The 17,527-nt window shown below is 43.6% G+C and overlaps 1 protein-coding gene across 1 annotated transcript; it reads right to left on the reverse strand.

Annotated features, from left to right (window-relative positions):
• Nucleotides 1-1,683: 1,683 nt before the first annotated feature.
• On the reverse strand, nucleotides 1,684-17,048 carry EIF2S2 (eukaryotic translation initiation factor 2 subunit beta). Its single transcript, XM_056845053.1, has 9 exons — nucleotides 16,992-17,048; nucleotides 13,222-13,402; nucleotides 11,502-11,605; nucleotides 9,719-9,851; nucleotides 8,930-9,030; nucleotides 7,219-7,367; nucleotides 3,873-3,929; nucleotides 3,235-3,320; nucleotides 1,684-2,143 (listed from the first exon to the last, which is right to left on the reverse strand). The coding sequence occupies exons 1-9, from the start codon at nucleotides 17,004-17,006 to the stop codon at nucleotides 1,968-1,970; spliced, it is 1,002 nt and encodes a 333-aa protein (XP_056701031.1). The 5' UTR covers nucleotides 17,007-17,048; the 3' UTR covers nucleotides 1,684-1,967.
• Between the last annotated feature and the right edge of the window lie 479 nt (nucleotides 17,049-17,527).

A 17,527-nucleotide genomic window follows, 5' to 3' on the forward strand; every position in this document is an offset into this window, starting at 1 on the left:
TTTCCCCAACTTGTAGTAGCTCCTGGATCAGTGGATAATAAAAACCCTGAAAATCTGCACCCCCTCCTTAGTAGCGCACGGTAAGCCATACAGCCTATAAAATTGTAGTGTATCGGGGGGGGGGGGGGGAGAATACAAGATATTTTGGGGGCTGTAAGGATGCCCTGCGAAAACCACAATGCCATCATAACATTACACAAAGAGGCACTGATCCTGTCTTTATTTGGTTAAAAATATACATCCAATATTCAATACAACTCAAAGTGCTATTAAAAACCATTTAGAAAACCATGAGACTTCACTGTTCAGTCAAGTAACCTTCAGAGAGAAAATAAGGGGGGGAACCTGCTGGCATAGCTGAGTTATTAGTACATATGTGAGTTAAAAACAGTAATTCCCATTTTAAATGCAAAAGGAGCCAGCACCTACAGACAACCCCAATTTATTGAGGCCGCACAAGTACTATGGTTAACCTTAATACTGTACTATGATTAACTTCAATACTAATGCTTTGCAGCTAAATCCAAGGACCACCAAACATACCCTCAACTCAATTATCCCTCATCTTGCTCATTAATAAAATGTAAGTTGCAAATGGAACAATACAACAGCAAAAGGCACTCTTACCTAAATCCAGTGATTGTTTCAATTGTTTTATGCCTGACTTGTAAGGTATGACCACTAAAAAACACCTCAGTATGTTCAAATCAGGATATAGACTGATGAATAAAATTATCTTCAACCCATTTGGCAATTTGGGTTTTACGTCAGTGTTGTTGTTGGTGGGATTAGCCCAGAGAGCGCCAGTGTGGTGCAGTGGTGAGTGTCAAGCCTAGGATCTGACCCTGGGCCAGTCACACATTCCCAGCCTATCTCACAGGGTTGTTGTGAGGATAAAATGGAGAACAGAACAATGTAAGCTGCTTTGATCACCTTGTGGAGAAAGACTGGGTATAAATGAAGTAAATAAATGGTACAGTGAGGGAAAAGAAGAGCCCAATTGGTATTCCACATCTGGCAAAAGTAAAAGGGTGAGACTTATGATGGAGAAGAAAGGCATGGGCTCAGACAAATGTTAACGTGTTACTCTTCTTGTAACAGGATGTTTTCATTTAGATTTGAGTGGAACACAACTCTGTACATCCTCAGAATTTAATCTGAAAGGTTTGCTGTGCAAGCACACAACTGAAAGACAAAATCTGCAGAACTTTAAAACAGCAAGAGCATATGCTTACTGCATCATTTTCCCGAAACATAAATGCAGAAATGCATTAACTGTGCATTCTGAACCCATCTAACAAATGCCAACCAGTATGTTTTACTTTATGAACTGAAATGGAAAGTCCTAGAATATATATGAATATGTTGTTACAAGCACCAGCACGCCAAGGAGAGCTGTGTTCGGACAGCAAACATAATGAAATGCAGACCTCAAAATTAGTATTGGTGGGGATCAGCCCAGATAGTTCTTACATGCATGGAGTCATTCAACTGAAAAGAGCCATTAACAAGAATTTTTTAAAAGTATTCTATTCCATTTCATAAGCTCTTACAATATACTTATTTAAGACAAACTATTCTTTAGGACACACACCCCATTCTTTGAATCAGATACAATGCCTACATGTTACCATAGCAATCATTTAATAGAGAAACAGAAGGAAAGATTCAAATGAAAGGAAGTCACTGTTATAATAACTTTAATTTTCCTTGCATTTTACAGAATTCTATGAACAGATTAAAAAGCACCTCCTGTTTCATCACACTTCTGACAGTTGGTAAAATATTCAGTTGCTAACGCCAACAGTTTGAGGATCTGTATCTTGCAAGAATTTCACAGACCAACCCAAACCCAAGCAGCTTTTACAATCTTGTTTTTTAATACATTGGAGATCCACTCAGGTTGTAAGCCTGTCCAGCCATTCGCGCCCAGATCACTTTGCAAAAATCCGGTGTCGACCAACCAACTAGTTAGCTTTGGCACGGAGCTGCGCTCTCTTGCCTGTGACAGCCTGGAAACCAGTTTTGATGCTAGCAACAGAGCAGCGCGAATGGCAAGATTCACACTGCAAAAAATATAATCTGGTGTCCTTCTGTAAGATTGTGTCTGGTGACCGACACGTGTGACAGGTGACATATTCCTCTGGGGAAACAAAACATATATATAGTATTAGCAACAATATTACTGTTGACAGCTGCCCAAAACTTTATGTATTGAACCATGTAGAATTATTAGCATTTTAGAAAAGAGTATTTAATTATGTTAAGGCAGCTTAATTTCTACAGCCAGCTGTAAACTAGATTCATGGTCAAAGCACCGAACATTCCCTCCAACACTGACAACATTGGTACAAGAAGTAAAGGTGTTTTGCCAAGGTGACACCTCCATAGTAAAGTTAATAGCAGCTCTCCACATGCCCTGTAATCGTATTTCAAACTAATTTAGTGCATGGTGTCTAACCCTACCTTACTTAACATTTTCCTGAGGCAAACACAACTAGCACTCTACAAAAAAATAAACACGTTCAGTGAGCTGATGGGTGTGAACATGTCATTACAAGGTAGCTTGAACAGCAAGTTGGGCATGCAGGTTTGAGGAGAAAGTGACTTGGCCTTGGACAGATTTGTAAGGCACGGTTCCATTATTAGGTGTTTGGATATGCCTTCTTTTGTGCAAGACTACACAGACCTGCTGCCAAGATAGACAATGTGGAGCAAGACTGATTAATGGTTTGAATCCATATAGGGACTCTTTATGCTTGATCGTGGATTGGAAAGCAACGAGTGCATGTTACCAGGACACAATGGTAAGGGGGTGTTTGCATTGGTGTTTACAAGTCCTGGGCCCTGGTAACAACATTCTGAGGTACCAAAAGACATTTTGAGCTGTATTCCAGTTTCAAAATCAGAACTCATTCCCTCAGTTTGTCATTAATAATCGTGACACTACAGTAGGCTAGCAAAAAGCGCTGAACATCCTTTATGCCATGGATCATTTACAAGATGCTTTACTACGATGGGCCCTACGGATTGTTTTTTTCACTTTTTCCAAACTGCTTCATAGATTTTACCCAAAATATGTGGATTACAGACCATTACCACATAAACTAAACAGCAACTCATGCTACATGGGTGTTAAGAGCTCACAAGACAGAAACATCCATTTTAAACAATCCAGAAACATGGCCCAAAGCTTTCTAGAAAATGAAACTTGCAACTGAGGGGCATACTTACTGATATATCTTCTCAAGACGTTTTCTATCTGTTTTTGCTGGAATCTTCCTTTGATTACAAGTTGGTTATTACCATCTATAGAGCCACTAATTTGAAAGAAGAATTTTGTAATTCAGAATTGAATGACACACGCAGTAGGGCACATAAAGCAAAGGTTGCGAGGTAACCTAAGACTCCGAGAACATCTAAGCTTGGGCCCTGTGGTGTCATGACACGCCCACAGTGACAAGCCCTTCCTACCTTTCCCTTCACAAAACAGCCCTCCGTAACCAAGGAAAGGCCACTGTCAGGGATTGCAACAGGCAATTCTATACAACTCCCCCCTCTTCACTGCAGTCACCAAAGTCTGGTCCACAGCATTGCTACAGCCCCTGACAATACTCTTTTGAAGGCTGAAGAGGGCCTCTCTGTGAGAAGGCAGTGAAAAAGTTTTTCATTTACAATCACAGGATCCAACCTAGCAGTAAATGCCAAAAATATGCAACGCTTCATTCCCAATGTCTCATCCAGCTTTTAGATGTTTTCAGCCTGAAGAGTAGATGTGCTGAAATTTCAGTTTGCAAAAGCTATGACATCCAGTACCGGTATGCATGAGGCCATGAAGTAATGGTGTTTCAAAAAAAAAATTACGTACTTACCTTGTACCCAATTCTGCAAGCAAAAAAGCCAGGAGATGCTTTGGCTGACGATGTAATCTAAAAATGTAAAAAGGTGAGGTTTACCGACACGCCATCACAAAAAAGAAATGGCTTGATACTTAGGAAAAGACATATGCTCAACAAAATAATGTCACAAAGCAATTAACTGCTCAGTCTTGTTTTTAAGCACACTATCTAACCTAGCACAAACGATCCCCCAGAGATCTGACAAATGACACATTCATGTGAAGGTTGAAACAAAATATTTGGACAGACATTTTGAAGAGGACAGAACATCCTAGTATAGGCGAAGGAAATCAACCTCAGGCATTTCAATGCAAGGAAAGATGCCAGTTTTTGTAGACATTGTTGCCCAGTTTTCTAGAGATGCTTTCAGTAGTGAGGCCAGCCCCTTCCAGTAACTCTAACACAAGATAACCTGGCACTCAAAACTGATGGCGACAATCTGATCAACCATCGGTATGAAATGGCTGGCCTGTACCTTAAGAAATCAGCTGTCTTAAACAAAACAAACAGATTGGGTTGGATCCTAAGACCTGCAAAAGCAATACTTCCACGCACTTTAGATTTTCAATGTTCCTCTCTCTCACAGCACACCTTTTGCAGCCTCCCACCCATGCCATTCTCTGGAGTCTCCAGGAGAAAGATTTCCGGGAGCACAGTGATCAGGAGGTGGTGGGAAGGTTCTCTTTGTGAGCACATCTGCAATTGTGGTGTACAGGACTCCATCTATTCTGTGTCTTTTGCCATGCCCCAAATGCTTCCCTCTCAACATGTGCACATGTTTTTCCCTTTATGCATTTTATTGGGTTCCATTAAAAAAACATAGTAATTCTGTCTAGACATTAGGAAGAATTTTCTAACAGTTAGAGCAGTTCCTCAGTTGGTGGTGAGCTCTCCTTCCCTGGAGGTTTTTAAGAAGAGGTTAGATCAGGGGTGGGGAACCTTTTTCCTGCCAAGGGCCATTTGCACACTTATAACATCGTTCAGGGGCCATATCAGATGTAGATCTCCTGGCGTGCGGGGGAGGGGGGAGAGGCTAGGGTTGCCAGGTCTCCAGCCACCACCCGGAGGTTTAGTATTCAAAAGGAAACCTCGTGCTTAAATAATTGGAATTAAGCAACAACGCAAGCACTGATGGCACACAATCTGATCATATTGAAACAAATCACCATGTATTCTAAGCCAAATGTTACACAATATATACACAATATGCTTAAGCTAAATAAAAAGTCTCAATTGAACAAAATAAACGCTGGGCGAACTTGCTTCAGTGAGTGAAATCCAAGTCGGGAAAAGAATCATCCCGGCGAGCAGTCGTCCTGCCGAAGAACGCACACTCCCAGCACTGACAAAGCGGGTATTCAAAAGACCCGGAAAAAGGGTTCCGGAGCCTGAAGTGCAGTAGGGAGAATTGCAGGCGAGTGGAGCCTAGAAAACCTGACGGTTTTTGGCGAAGTAAGCCTGCTGGACCGGCAGTACGTGGACCAAGCCAAACTGCTTATGTGGCTTCACAGGCAGGAAAAAAACCTGCTTATCCCGAGATAAGTATATAACTTGCAATTCAGTCGGATAGCGAAGGAAGGAAAGAAAGAAGGAAAGGAAGGAAGGAGAGAGGGAGGGAGGGAGGCTTCCCACACACACACACACGCAAGGGGATCTCTCTCACACACACACACTCACCGGGCTGCACAGCAGCCTGGGGATCTCTCGCGCAAACACACATGGACTCACCGGGCTGCACAATGGCCCAGGGATCTCTCTTTCGCGCACACACACACTCACTGGGCTGCACTATGGCCCAGGGATCTCTGTCTCACGCAAACACACACACACAGTCACCCAGCTGCACAGCGGCCCGGGGATCTCTCCTGCACAAACACACACACACACACACTCACCCGGCTGCACAACGGTCCGGGGATCTCTCTTGCGCACGCACACACGCACTCACCAGATCGCCCCGCTGCATGGGTCAGAGGCAAGCTGGGGAGGTGGGGAGGAAAGTTTGAGGCTGGCATGGCCGGAGAGCCAGCTTTACCTTTTGTCCTCGGCCCGGGGAAGAGCGAGGGGAGGGCCACGTAGAGGCCCACCGAGCTGGCGGAGGGAGCGGCCGTGGCAGGCAGGCGAGTGGGGAGATGGTGGCATAAGCTCCAAGCGCCCAAGCAGCTTCAAGCCGGAGAGCGAAGGGAGGGCCGCATAGGGGCCCACTGAGCTGGAGGAGCAGGGCACACCACCCACTCACCTGGAAAAAGCCAGTGAGACAAAGGGGAGGGGGGATTCCGGCCAGGCGCACTTTTTGGGCAGAAGTTGTGAGTCTCTCCAGGAAGAGAGGAGAGTTGGGAGAAAGGGCCCCACAATCACCCAACTGGCAAAGCCCGAACTGCCGAGGAGAGAGCCTAGCTAGCGAGAGCTGAAGCGGCATGGCCCCGGAGCTCCTGGAATCAGTACGGGGGCAGATAAAATGATCTTGCGGGCCAGATCCGGCCTGGGGGCCGGCGGTTCCCCACCCCAGGGTTAGGTGGTCATCTGTCAGCAATGCTGATTCTATGACCTGAGGCAGATCATGAGAGGGAGGGCATCTTGGCCATCTTCTGGGCATGGAGTAGGGGTCACTGGTGGGGGGGAGGTAGTTGTGACTTTCCTGCATTGTGTAGGGGGTTGGACTAGATGCCCCTGGTGGTCCCTTCCAACCCTATGATTCTATGAAAACAGAGCATCTCGTAACCAAACATACCCTTGGGCACACAAATGTCAGTCTGCTGGAAACATGAGAATTTTAAAAAACTGTGATGAAGAAAGGTAGGCTGAAGTCAAAGGAAAACCAAAAACAATACAAATGGCTTCGGGAGAGGCAGTCTGGTAGCTGCCCAGCCTGTTTAAAACATGGCTTCTATTTGCCACTTCTAGAACCATCAGACCCTAACTGAACCTTGTCAAAATAGTCTCTGCACAGGTAGTCAGCACGGATCAACATCTTCAGATCACGTGTGAGTGCTCTTAAAGCTTTTCAAATACAGGGTTCTATGAGCGCAGTCCATCTAGAGATTTCTTTCAAACAAAAAGATTGAAATATTGCCCCTGGCTCTTTGATAACACACATCCATGTTGATGGGGATGGAATAGAAGACATTTCCCTGTAAACCTGCTGTACTTGAACCATTCATCCTGGAGCCTTCTGACAAATACTGTATACCTGTTGCACAGTTCCTGCCTCTCGTCCATGAGATTAAATACAGTCTGTGTACAATTCCCACTGTGCCCCTTCTGGCCATCATGTCCCCCACCACCACCACCAAAAAAATCACAACACGACCAGACTTACAGCTTACAGATATCTGTGAAGTTGACAAAAGATGTTTTCTTGGTTCCTACTCTTACAACTTGGGGAGGCTTCATGACAAATTTTCTTTTTTCACCAGCTACCATATCTGGATTCTTTTCCCGCATAATGTTAAATACACGATTCAGCAACTGCAAACACACAAAGAGGAACTTTAACATCAGCTATGAACCATAAATCATCACTGCTGTATTTCTGTATTGTGTATTTATAGGCAGCTTTTCCACTAGCAGGCTTTTCCAACAATACAGATCAATTGAGCATTTTTGGTTTTTTGCCATCAAGTCACATCTAACTGAGAGCAAACCCCTGGTGGGGGGTTTTCAAGGGACAAGAGACATTCAGAGGTGGTCTGCCATTGCCCGCCTCCTTGTCACGACTGTGGTATTCCTTGGAGGCCTCCCATCCAAATACTTGCCAGGGTCGACCCTGCTTAGCTTCTGAGTTCTGACAAGATCAGGCTAGCCTGGGCTATCCAGGCCAGAGTCACGAGACAAAGACAGGGTTGGATTCAGTCAGCTTTTCCTTTAGTTTTGACCACCCAAAATGTTTATGTTGGAGATCAAGAGACCTCCATGAACAAAAGCCATGTAGGAGGGGGGCTGTAGTAATAAAAAGCATTGGATGGAAAAGCTTGCTGGATCCAACCAGTGACATTTTGCTTTTCTTCTGAAGTGCTTTAGTTCTAATATAATATCTTCATTAACAGAGTGGTTATCAAACTGTCTTGTTTGAACTCCACTAAGAAAATATTGACCCAAATGAACTGGCTGAGACAAGATGGGTGTACATTCCACCTACTGGTTCAAACAGAAAGAATGGGGACAAGATGTTTCAAAGTGATTTTGTATCACGATACGCTACAGGTAAATTCCATGGTGGCCATAATTAGACAATGAATACAGAATAAAACTGCTGCTATCATACTGCCCTTGTACAAATCTATGGTGAAACCACACTTGGAATACTGTGTGAAGTTCTGGTCACCACACCTAAAAAAAGGATATTGCAGAGCTTAAGAAGGTGCATAAAAGAGCAACCAAAATGATCAGGGGGCTAGAGCAACTGCCATAAGAGGAGCAGTTAAAATGCTTAGGGCTGTTTCACTTGGAAAGAAGGTGGTTAAGGGGAGACATGATAGAGGTCTCAGAGTTCTTCCACATCACTCAACAGCTGCTCCCCCAACTGGAAATGACAGGGACTGAACCTGTGACCTTCTGCATGCCAAGCAGATGCTCTTAACATCAAGCCACAGCCCCTCCTTAGGCTCTGAACCTCAGCTTGATACTCCCTATTGCACTCTTCCTAGTGGCTGGCCTGTGCTTTCTGTCCCCAGCTCCCTCGATCTGCTGCCCATAGCCTTGGCCATGCTGTTGTTGAAGATTACTTGCAATACAGAATATTACATATTCATAACTAAAAGGTATGGGAATAGGCAATGCCCTTCTGAATAACCCCTATAGAAAATAGAGTTTTGCAGTCTTGTGTCCAAGGAGTTATGGTTTGACAGAAATGTTTTGAATAAACAATGTCTCTTTGTGCATGTGAGCACACACACACCCAAAATAAACAGCATGCAGAAGGCTTTATGTAAATCTACAACAATTTTTAGGCTTACTATATAGTTGGATTATGCACGCATAAAAATGGAACTCACCTTTAAGCAAAAAACCAATAAAATAGAAATATTTACCTCATCATATGTGTAATCCCTCTCTGAGCCTGCCCATGCAGGTCCTGAATGAAAGCTAAAAGAGATTCCATCATCTTTTTTGCTGTCTTCATCCTCAAACGCTATAAGGATAACAAATGAACTTGAGAAGCTGCTTTTCAAATGGTGCACGATAAGTACAAATATGAGATGCAAAAAAACTTTCAACCAGTAAAGCTGCCAGCGGCATGCACAGAATCTTTCCTGCTCCACCCAGCAAACTTCCAAGACCTCTCACTGCAGGGATTTCAAAAAGACATGCAGCACGGAGGGGGGGGGTTTGCACTGAGGAGTTGGGAGCCAAGCAAAATCATCCCCACCTTGCTCTTATACTAACGGAGCCTCTTGCAACAACAGAATAGGAAGATGGGCGTTATTGAGATTGCACATTCAAGAGACTTGAGAATATTCCCCTTTTCAACTTTCCAACACCCCCCCCCCCGCCCCATTCTGACATTGCCTATAGGCAGCCTCAAGGCAGGCCACCATCTTGCCCTGCGGCTTGCCTCTCTGAGCAAGCAAGCACAGAAACAGACTTGGGCACACAACAGAGCAGAGACTGGTGCTACTACAAGGCAAGATAGGAACTGGGTGCAGGACTAGGCGGTGAACAGTGAAACAGCTGAAGTAATTAAGCTTGGAGACGGTTGCGGCAGCCCTCGTTTACAAGAGCAGCACCTTTCCCCTCTGCACTGCACGTATGAGCTACGTCCCCATTTTGAACAAGTCCTTCACATTTTTAACTTTTGCCTACAGAAAAAAAAAATCTACCTTCATCCTTATCCAACACTTCATCCTCATCTGGAAACTTCACAGTCTTCTTTTTCTTCTTCCGTCCAAGCATGATATCAAGGTCATCTTCTGGTTCTACCTGCTCTTGTACATCACTCTCAATTTTGAGGTCCTTAAAAAAAAAAGGGTGGTGGACGATACGTTTGTGGGTACAAATAACTGACATTAAAATATAAATCACTGTGTATCCATTTCAAAATATGCAATACTATATGAGAAACACACCAGCCTTATGAAAGTAAATTTTAGAACCAGATTTTCAGGGGTCTAGATGTCATTTGCATACACACACTAACAATGCCTTTTATTTTGCAATGTGTCACTCAAGAACATTAATGCAACGAACAGTGAATCTTTTTTAAAAAGCCCTCCACATGCACACACCGAACCAAAGTACAACAGTGCAATCCTATGTAGAGTTACTCCAGTCTGAGACCATTCATTTAACTGAGCTTAAACTGGAATAGAATACGAATGTACTGCAAGCCTCCTACTGCACAGCTGTCCAGAGCTTACAAGACCAAGGGAAGCTGGCTGTCAAACCACAAGCGTCACAGAGCATTTTCATTAAACTTAAAAAAATGCAAATGATTTTAGTGTCACTTTTGAAATTGGCCTAACTTTGCAGCCAAACAAGTTGAGTAGGTACAGTAACACACTCAAGTGTTTGCTGTAAAAACAATACATTCTGTTCTCCATAACTTCATCCCAAACGTCACCACCACCACAAACTGCACTACAAGATGTTATGCAATTTAATGCTATACATTTACTGAAAGGTTTTTCTTAACGCTTTGTGCTGGCAGTGTATGTATAGCCCACAAAGATGTGTGGAATCAGCTAGTCAAACAGCACATATTACGGGATAGCCCCATCTTGCACTGCGCTTGGGAATGATAAGCAGAACAAGGGAAATAATTTTAAATAATAAAGCCTTCATTTGCATGAAGAAAGTGATGCTAAAATACATATGAATTTGCAGTCTCGAAATACCACTCAATTTATATCAGCAATTTATATTCCATGGTCATATCACGTGGAGAAATTTTAGTCAACAGGGCTGAAAGCGAAGGGTAAGCAAATACTGTCAGATGCCATTTTGTTTTTTGTCTGTAGAGCAATGGTAAATGAAAAATATTAATGTGTGTGTGTGTGTATGTTAAGTGCAGTTAAGTCACTTCCAAGTTATGGCGACCCTAACAACAAATAGTATATTTGGTATAATTGGTAAGTTCACACTTATATCCTCAATATCCTCAAAGTGGCATACAGCAATTTTGGTAGAACAGGTAGATTCGAGTCCAGTAGCACCTTAGTGATCAACAAAATTTGCGAGGCATTTCGAGAGTCAAAGCTCCCTTTGCCAGACACGAAGACCAATGGATGTCTGACGAAGGATGCTCTGACTCTCAAAAGGTCATACCCCAAAAATCTTGTTGGTAGCTAAGGTGCTACTGACTTGAATCTAGCTGTTCCACTGTAGATGAACACAGCTACCCTCTGAAGAGATTCTGTTAACTGCAAACAAAGAACTCTTTGGTCAGGAGAAAGTCCTACAACACACTATTTTAATACTGGCCCTCTCTGTATACCTGATAAAGCAAGGAAGTTTGAATGCCAGATACACTCTCCCAATTTTAATCTCAACAGTGCATGAAGCACCACTTGACAGATACTGTGTAGGCAATGGGAAAACCTGTCCCCAAAAAGTTGACAAGACTCAGAAACACAGCCCTAAATTGTAAACTGTACGCCCACTAACCTTCACACCCTCTTCTGCTTCATCTATATCAAATATCTTTTTTGTTTTCTTCTTCTTTTTCTTTTGATTGAAGAATGTTAGGTCATCTAGATCATTTGATGCATCTAAAAGTAAAAACAACCTTTTATAAACAGTCTGGATATGAAATGAAAATGGAAGAACATGTAATGAAAATGGAAGAACACGTCTGCAATAAACTTAAGCAACAGCACTCAGGATCCAGGAGCTGCATTTTTAAAATGAATGCTAACTGAGAAGCAGTGCCATATATAAATTAGCTGCTTGAAAGCTCAGACACAAGCAGAAGTCAGTGCCGAACAGTTTTTCAAGCAACTTCAAAAGCACCAAGAAACGGAACTACTCTTCTGCAAATGACATCATGTGAATGGCACAGCATGTGGCACCCCAACTAAATGACATGACGTGCCAACTGTGTTGTGGCTACAAGGAGGAAAGAACCAGCTGTAACAGAAGCAGCAGCCTGTTTGCCTCCAGCTCAACATGTCACAGAACACAGATTTATAAATCACATTTCCCCATTGCTCTGAAAGGTTTCGCAACTGGGGGCGGACAGCAAATGCAAGATCTGTGCAGAAACTAAACCAGCCTATAAAATGAAAATAGCACCACGCAAAGAATCCATACAGGCTTATCAGGAAATTCAGAAGGTAACCTAATGCAAAGTGAGCGCACTAGGTGGGAAGAGAAAATTCATACTAGTTTAGGTATTGTAAATATATATATACGTTTAAGGCTGCAAACTTATACAGTGTTAATTTTCTGCAGCATAAACAATGTTATCATATTTTATTTTCATGATAATCCTGCAAGGAAGGTCAAGTTGAGCAAAGTGCAACCTGGCCAAGGGTGCAAAATAAAGTAAAAATATATTTTATTACTCAGTTAAAATTCCCTACACATTTCACCAAGAGACTTCTTCAGGGGAATCTGTGATATGTTGTCACATTACCAAGTTTACTGAGAAACTGAACCCTAAACGGTTAAATTTGTAGCTGGAATTGCATCAGGTTCTGTAAAATAGAGAGATATTGCGTCAACTAGACCCTGATGTATAGATGGGTCTTTCCAGTGGCAATTTGCTATTGATCTTTAAATTTGAGCCAAAACCTGTCAAGTGCTTTCTCTTCTCTCTCTTACTTATAGGGACTTTTCCCCTCTCTCCTCCGCTTTCTAACATGCCATCTCAAGGATAGAATAAGCTCTAGAGGTTTTGCATGTGGTTGATAATTTATTGGGCAACCTGTATTTTGACTTTTAATATGTTTTATTTACATAATTTTAACAAAATAATCATTATGTAAACTCAGTAATGCAATTATATATATTACAGATTCCCCTGAAGAAGCCTCCTGGCAAAACACGTAGGGGGTTTGGGGGAATTTGAACTGAGTAATAAAATATATTTTTACTTTATTTTGCACCATCGGCCTTGGTTTTATTTTTTATCTCCAGGTGACTGGTGGGGCCCTTTTATTTATTTCCCCTTGAGGGGTTCTGAACCAAGTTCTTCCTGAGGTCAATCGCTCTTTTAATTCCATCATTTAACAGCTTTTTGCAAAAACTTTCAAGAGCACAATGTATTGTACCAATACACATAATTGTCTGTGGATAAAAATAAAGTGATAAAAATAAACTTCACCAGGGTACCCTCCTCTACTGTGGAAGGTAATATTTTTATACTAACCAACCTGCAGCCTACCTTTTCTCCTGAAGTCCTCTTCATCAGCTTCTGTATCCTTGTCCTCCGCTGGCTCTGGTTCGACTTCTTTTGTTTCTGATAACTGTGTTTCTTCTGTTTGTGCATCACCTCCTTCTTCGTCAAGCATAAAAGGCTTCTTTTTCTTCTTCTTTTTCTTGCTCATAGTAGGGTCAAAAATCATCTGCAAGGAATGGTTGTTCATTAGGCAACTTCAGAATTTTTAAAGAGATTTCTCTAGATTTTAAGGCCAAGCAAGACCAGTGTGTTTAGGCAACAAGCAAAATACTGTTAGAATTAGGATTTCAGTTGTGTATTATAAGGTAATTACAAAATGATACAAGAAATTGCACAGCGTTGGAATCCTCCACAATATCTCCATTAACACAAGGGACTTTTATCAGTGGAGCAAACATCTCCCCTATCTACTGCAGCCCAAAAGGCCCCCAGAATGCTGCTACTAAGGGACAGGGAACTCCCAGGAACAGCGTGAGGGAGGAGTTGAAGGTCTGAGGAAGAAAGAAGGGAATTGGTCAAAGGAAAAAACATTCCACCAGCAGAAGTTTTCTGGGGGATCCAACCCATAATTGGAAGCAGAGCGATACCAGTCAAAATTCCATGGTTGGTTTCATAGGTTTTTTTAAAAAAAAATTAGGAATCTCATCTTACTCCAAAAGAAAAAAAAAATCAACTTCACACAGCAGAGGTAGTAAGTTTCAGCAGGAAAGACAATGTCTATAGATGGTGTTATCATGTGATAACATACCTCACAGAAACTTACAAATATTAATTCAGAATGGAATACAGCTGCCAAAGTATCAGACAACCACTTTAACAGTAAGCACAAGTGCTCCTATTTTAAATTTAGGAAACCTAAGATGTAATCCCATGCAGTATTATTGGAGAATAAGGACCACCAAACCCAATGGACTCCTCAGTAAACATGCCTTTTGCTAGCTTTGAAAATAAAATTGAGTTTTCTCAAGCACTTCTGAGTTGCTTTTTTATATACTGATAAATGCCTCGATTGCACATCAGTAGAGAAAGTCTTGGGAGTTCTGAAATATGATAGTTCTTCACTCATACCATGGCTCAAAAGTTTAATTACTACTCTGAACAGTTGAAATGAACATTCCTCATATTACTAATGCCAGGTAGTTAAACAGGACTTGGTAGTAATCAAAGTACACCAGGAATTACTTCCTGAAGAACCCTGCAAAGCACAAACACACGATTTGCACTTAAAGACAACAATTAGTATGGCATATAAAATCAGCCTGCAAATGTAGTTAATTCACCCTATACTTAAGCTATGCTCAATGGACTGGATCCCATACTACAACAAACACATCATTCTTACAGAAGGAATTTTTGTTATTACAGTTCCTAAAGGTCCCCAAAGAGGACGCTTCTGAGGGTTAGGGGACGCTGAGGGACAATATGGGGTGCAGCAGGAGGGATTAATGCCTGTAGTCACACACATTCATTCCTCTTGTATATTAAGGGGGGCTGCCAGTTTCCTTTCTGATTATAGCTCTAGCACACCATCCCATGCTATCTCCAGGGATCTCGCTCATCCTTAAGAACAACTTTTCAAGACTGCAGCAGGATACGGAGGTGGCAAAAAAAAAAAACCTTCTAGGAACCCGGTCCATTTGCAGTAACACTGGACTCAATCCTATAGCAGTAATACATTATCATGTTCTATCAGTAGATTTCTTATGAACCTTTGACTCCTCCTACATGCTTAAAGGTAAACTAGATTGTGGAATACAACCATGGAAGACTACTGCAAGGAATGTGGAAGTAGTATGTGATATCTGGTGTAGTGAGTTATGTTTATCATTTATAAATGTGTATACTGCAGTAGACCAAAGCCTGTAAAAACATTAACAAACGTTTTGTCAGGTTCTCTGCACACACCTAGTATGGCCAGAAGCCTCTCTAGCTTACTTGTCCCTGAAACCCTATACAATTTGAAGACATGAAGGATGCAAGCCTCACTTGGGAATCATTGCATGTTTGCAGACACAGGTGTTCCTCCCAATTGATTCCAACAAACACATTTTGATATGAAGGAGGGTTTTTTTAACCCCACTTTTCATTGAAGGAATCCAGGACAGCAAAGCTGGTTCTCCCCCTTCTCTCTTATATGACAATAGCCCTGTAATAGTAAGAAGTGAGCTGTGGCTCACAAAAGCTCATACCCTACCAAAAAATATTTTGTTAGTCTTTAAGGTGCTACTGGACTCTTGCCCTTTTCTACTACTGCAGACAGTAACACGGCTACCCACTGTGAATAGCCCTGTAAGGCAGGCTAGAGTGACTGGCCCACGAAGCAAGCTTCATGGCAGAAAGGGGACCTGCAATCTTGCTTCCCAAACAGGCACTATCCACTTACACAGGCTCGACAAAAGCCACGGATGTCTGGAAATCTCTCATTCCTGAACAGTAGCGTCATTACTACACACCACCTATTACAGAGAAAATGGCTAAACCATAAAATACGCTCCACCAACCCAACTCAGACATGGGTCACGCCGAGCTTCTATGACCCACATGAGATTCGGACTAAGGCCATTTATGCATGGGAGGTTTTGCCTTGGATTTGCCCCTCTCTAGATGCACGTTTCTCCCATCCGAATTCTCAGAACTCGACAATGAGCACCCCGTGCAGAGCGCTGAGAATTCGGATTGGGGGAAATGTGCATCTAGAGCGGGGGGGGGGGGGGGCAAATCCAAGGCAAAACCTCCCAGGCATAAATGACCAAACTAAAAACGAACCGAGCTTGCCCCGATGATACCCCGGACACCTTCCTGCTCTGCTAGAAGAAACAGAATCCCTTTCACACAAATCAGTAAGATAATTCACAGTGGGTCGCCGTGTTAGTCTGTCTGCAGTAGTAGAAAACGGCAAGAGTCCAGGAGCACCTTAAAGACTAACAAAAATATTTTCAGGCAGGGTAGGAGCTTAAAAGTTTATGGGAGATAATATTAAATGCAGTAGTAGAAAACGGCAAGAGTCCAGTAGCACCTTAAAGACTAACGGAAATATTTTCAGGCAGGGTTATGAGCTTTCGTGAGCCACAGCTCACTTCTTCAGATACATTGAAGAAGTGAGCTGTGGCTCACGGAAGCTCATACCCTACCAGAAAATATTTTTGTTAGTCTTTAAGGTGCTACTGGACTCTTGCTGTTTTCTACTACTGCAGACAGACTAACACGGCGACCCACTGTGAATTATCTTACTGATTATCTTGCTTAAGGTGCTACTGGACTCTTGCTTTTTTCTACAAATCGGTCGGTAAGGCTTATTTCGGTTCACAAACAGCGGCCTAAAACGTTGGAGGGACCAGTTTCGCCCCTAGACTTGTTCTGAACGAGAACCGCCGTAGCGTGAGCAAAAAAAACCGGATTAATAAATAAATAAATAAATCAGCACGCGACTTCTTTTTTTGACTACTTCTGGGAGCCACAATGCAAATAAAAATGTAAAACATTAAAAAAAAAAAAAAAGCCCCTGAGTGAGAAAAGCGTCGCTTCATCACGCGGCCCCGGGGCGGAGAAACGAGCAGAGGAAGAAAGGGACCTGCTCAGGGCCCCTTTCCTTTAAAAGGGGGGGTGGGTTTTCCCGTGAGGAGCCCCCAGCTGAGGCCGAGAAGCAGCCCAGGCGGATCCCCACACCCCCCCACCCCCCTTCCGGGCCCGGCTCCTCACATGGCGGCGGCCACAGCCCCGGCCTGGCGCCACGCGAGGCCAAGCCGCGCCCTCACCTCGTCTCCCGACATGGCTCCGGCTCGACCCAGCCGTCAAGAAACCAGGCGAAGGGGCTCCGTCGGAGAAGGGGGGGGGGAGCGAGACAAAGTCCCGGCGCTGCTCGCGGAGGAAGTCGGCCGATGTGGGGGGGAGGGGGGGTCACGCCGCGACTCTCTCTCCCTCCCTCTCTCTCTCTTCCTCTCTCTCCCTCACCCCCGCGCTCAGCTCTTGCATCAGCAGCAGCAGCAGTGGGCGGGAGGAGCGGGAAAGCCGCCCCTCCCCGATACCCCGGATGAACGCACGCGCCGTCCCTCTCCCCGAAGCCTCCCGGGCACTGTAGTCCAGGGACTGCGCAAGCGCGGTGCAAGGGACATCCGGACTACAACACGTGTTGCTTTAGGGGGGGATGGAAAGCGGAAGGCTGTGGGGGGGGGGGGAGTCGTGCTGGGAGGGCGTGTGTTGCTAGGGGGAAGGAGGAGTTGGCTCTGGCCTACGGCTGGAGGAGGAGGAAGTCGGTTTGTATAAGGGAAATCCACAGTGGGTCGCCGTGTTA

The sequence above is a fragment of the Euleptes europaea genome, chromosome 2 (assembly GCF_029931775.1).
Source record: "Euleptes europaea isolate rEulEur1 chromosome 2, rEulEur1.hap1, whole genome shotgun sequence".
Lineage (NCBI taxonomy): Eukaryota > Metazoa > Chordata > Lepidosauria > Squamata > Sphaerodactylidae > Euleptes > Euleptes europaea.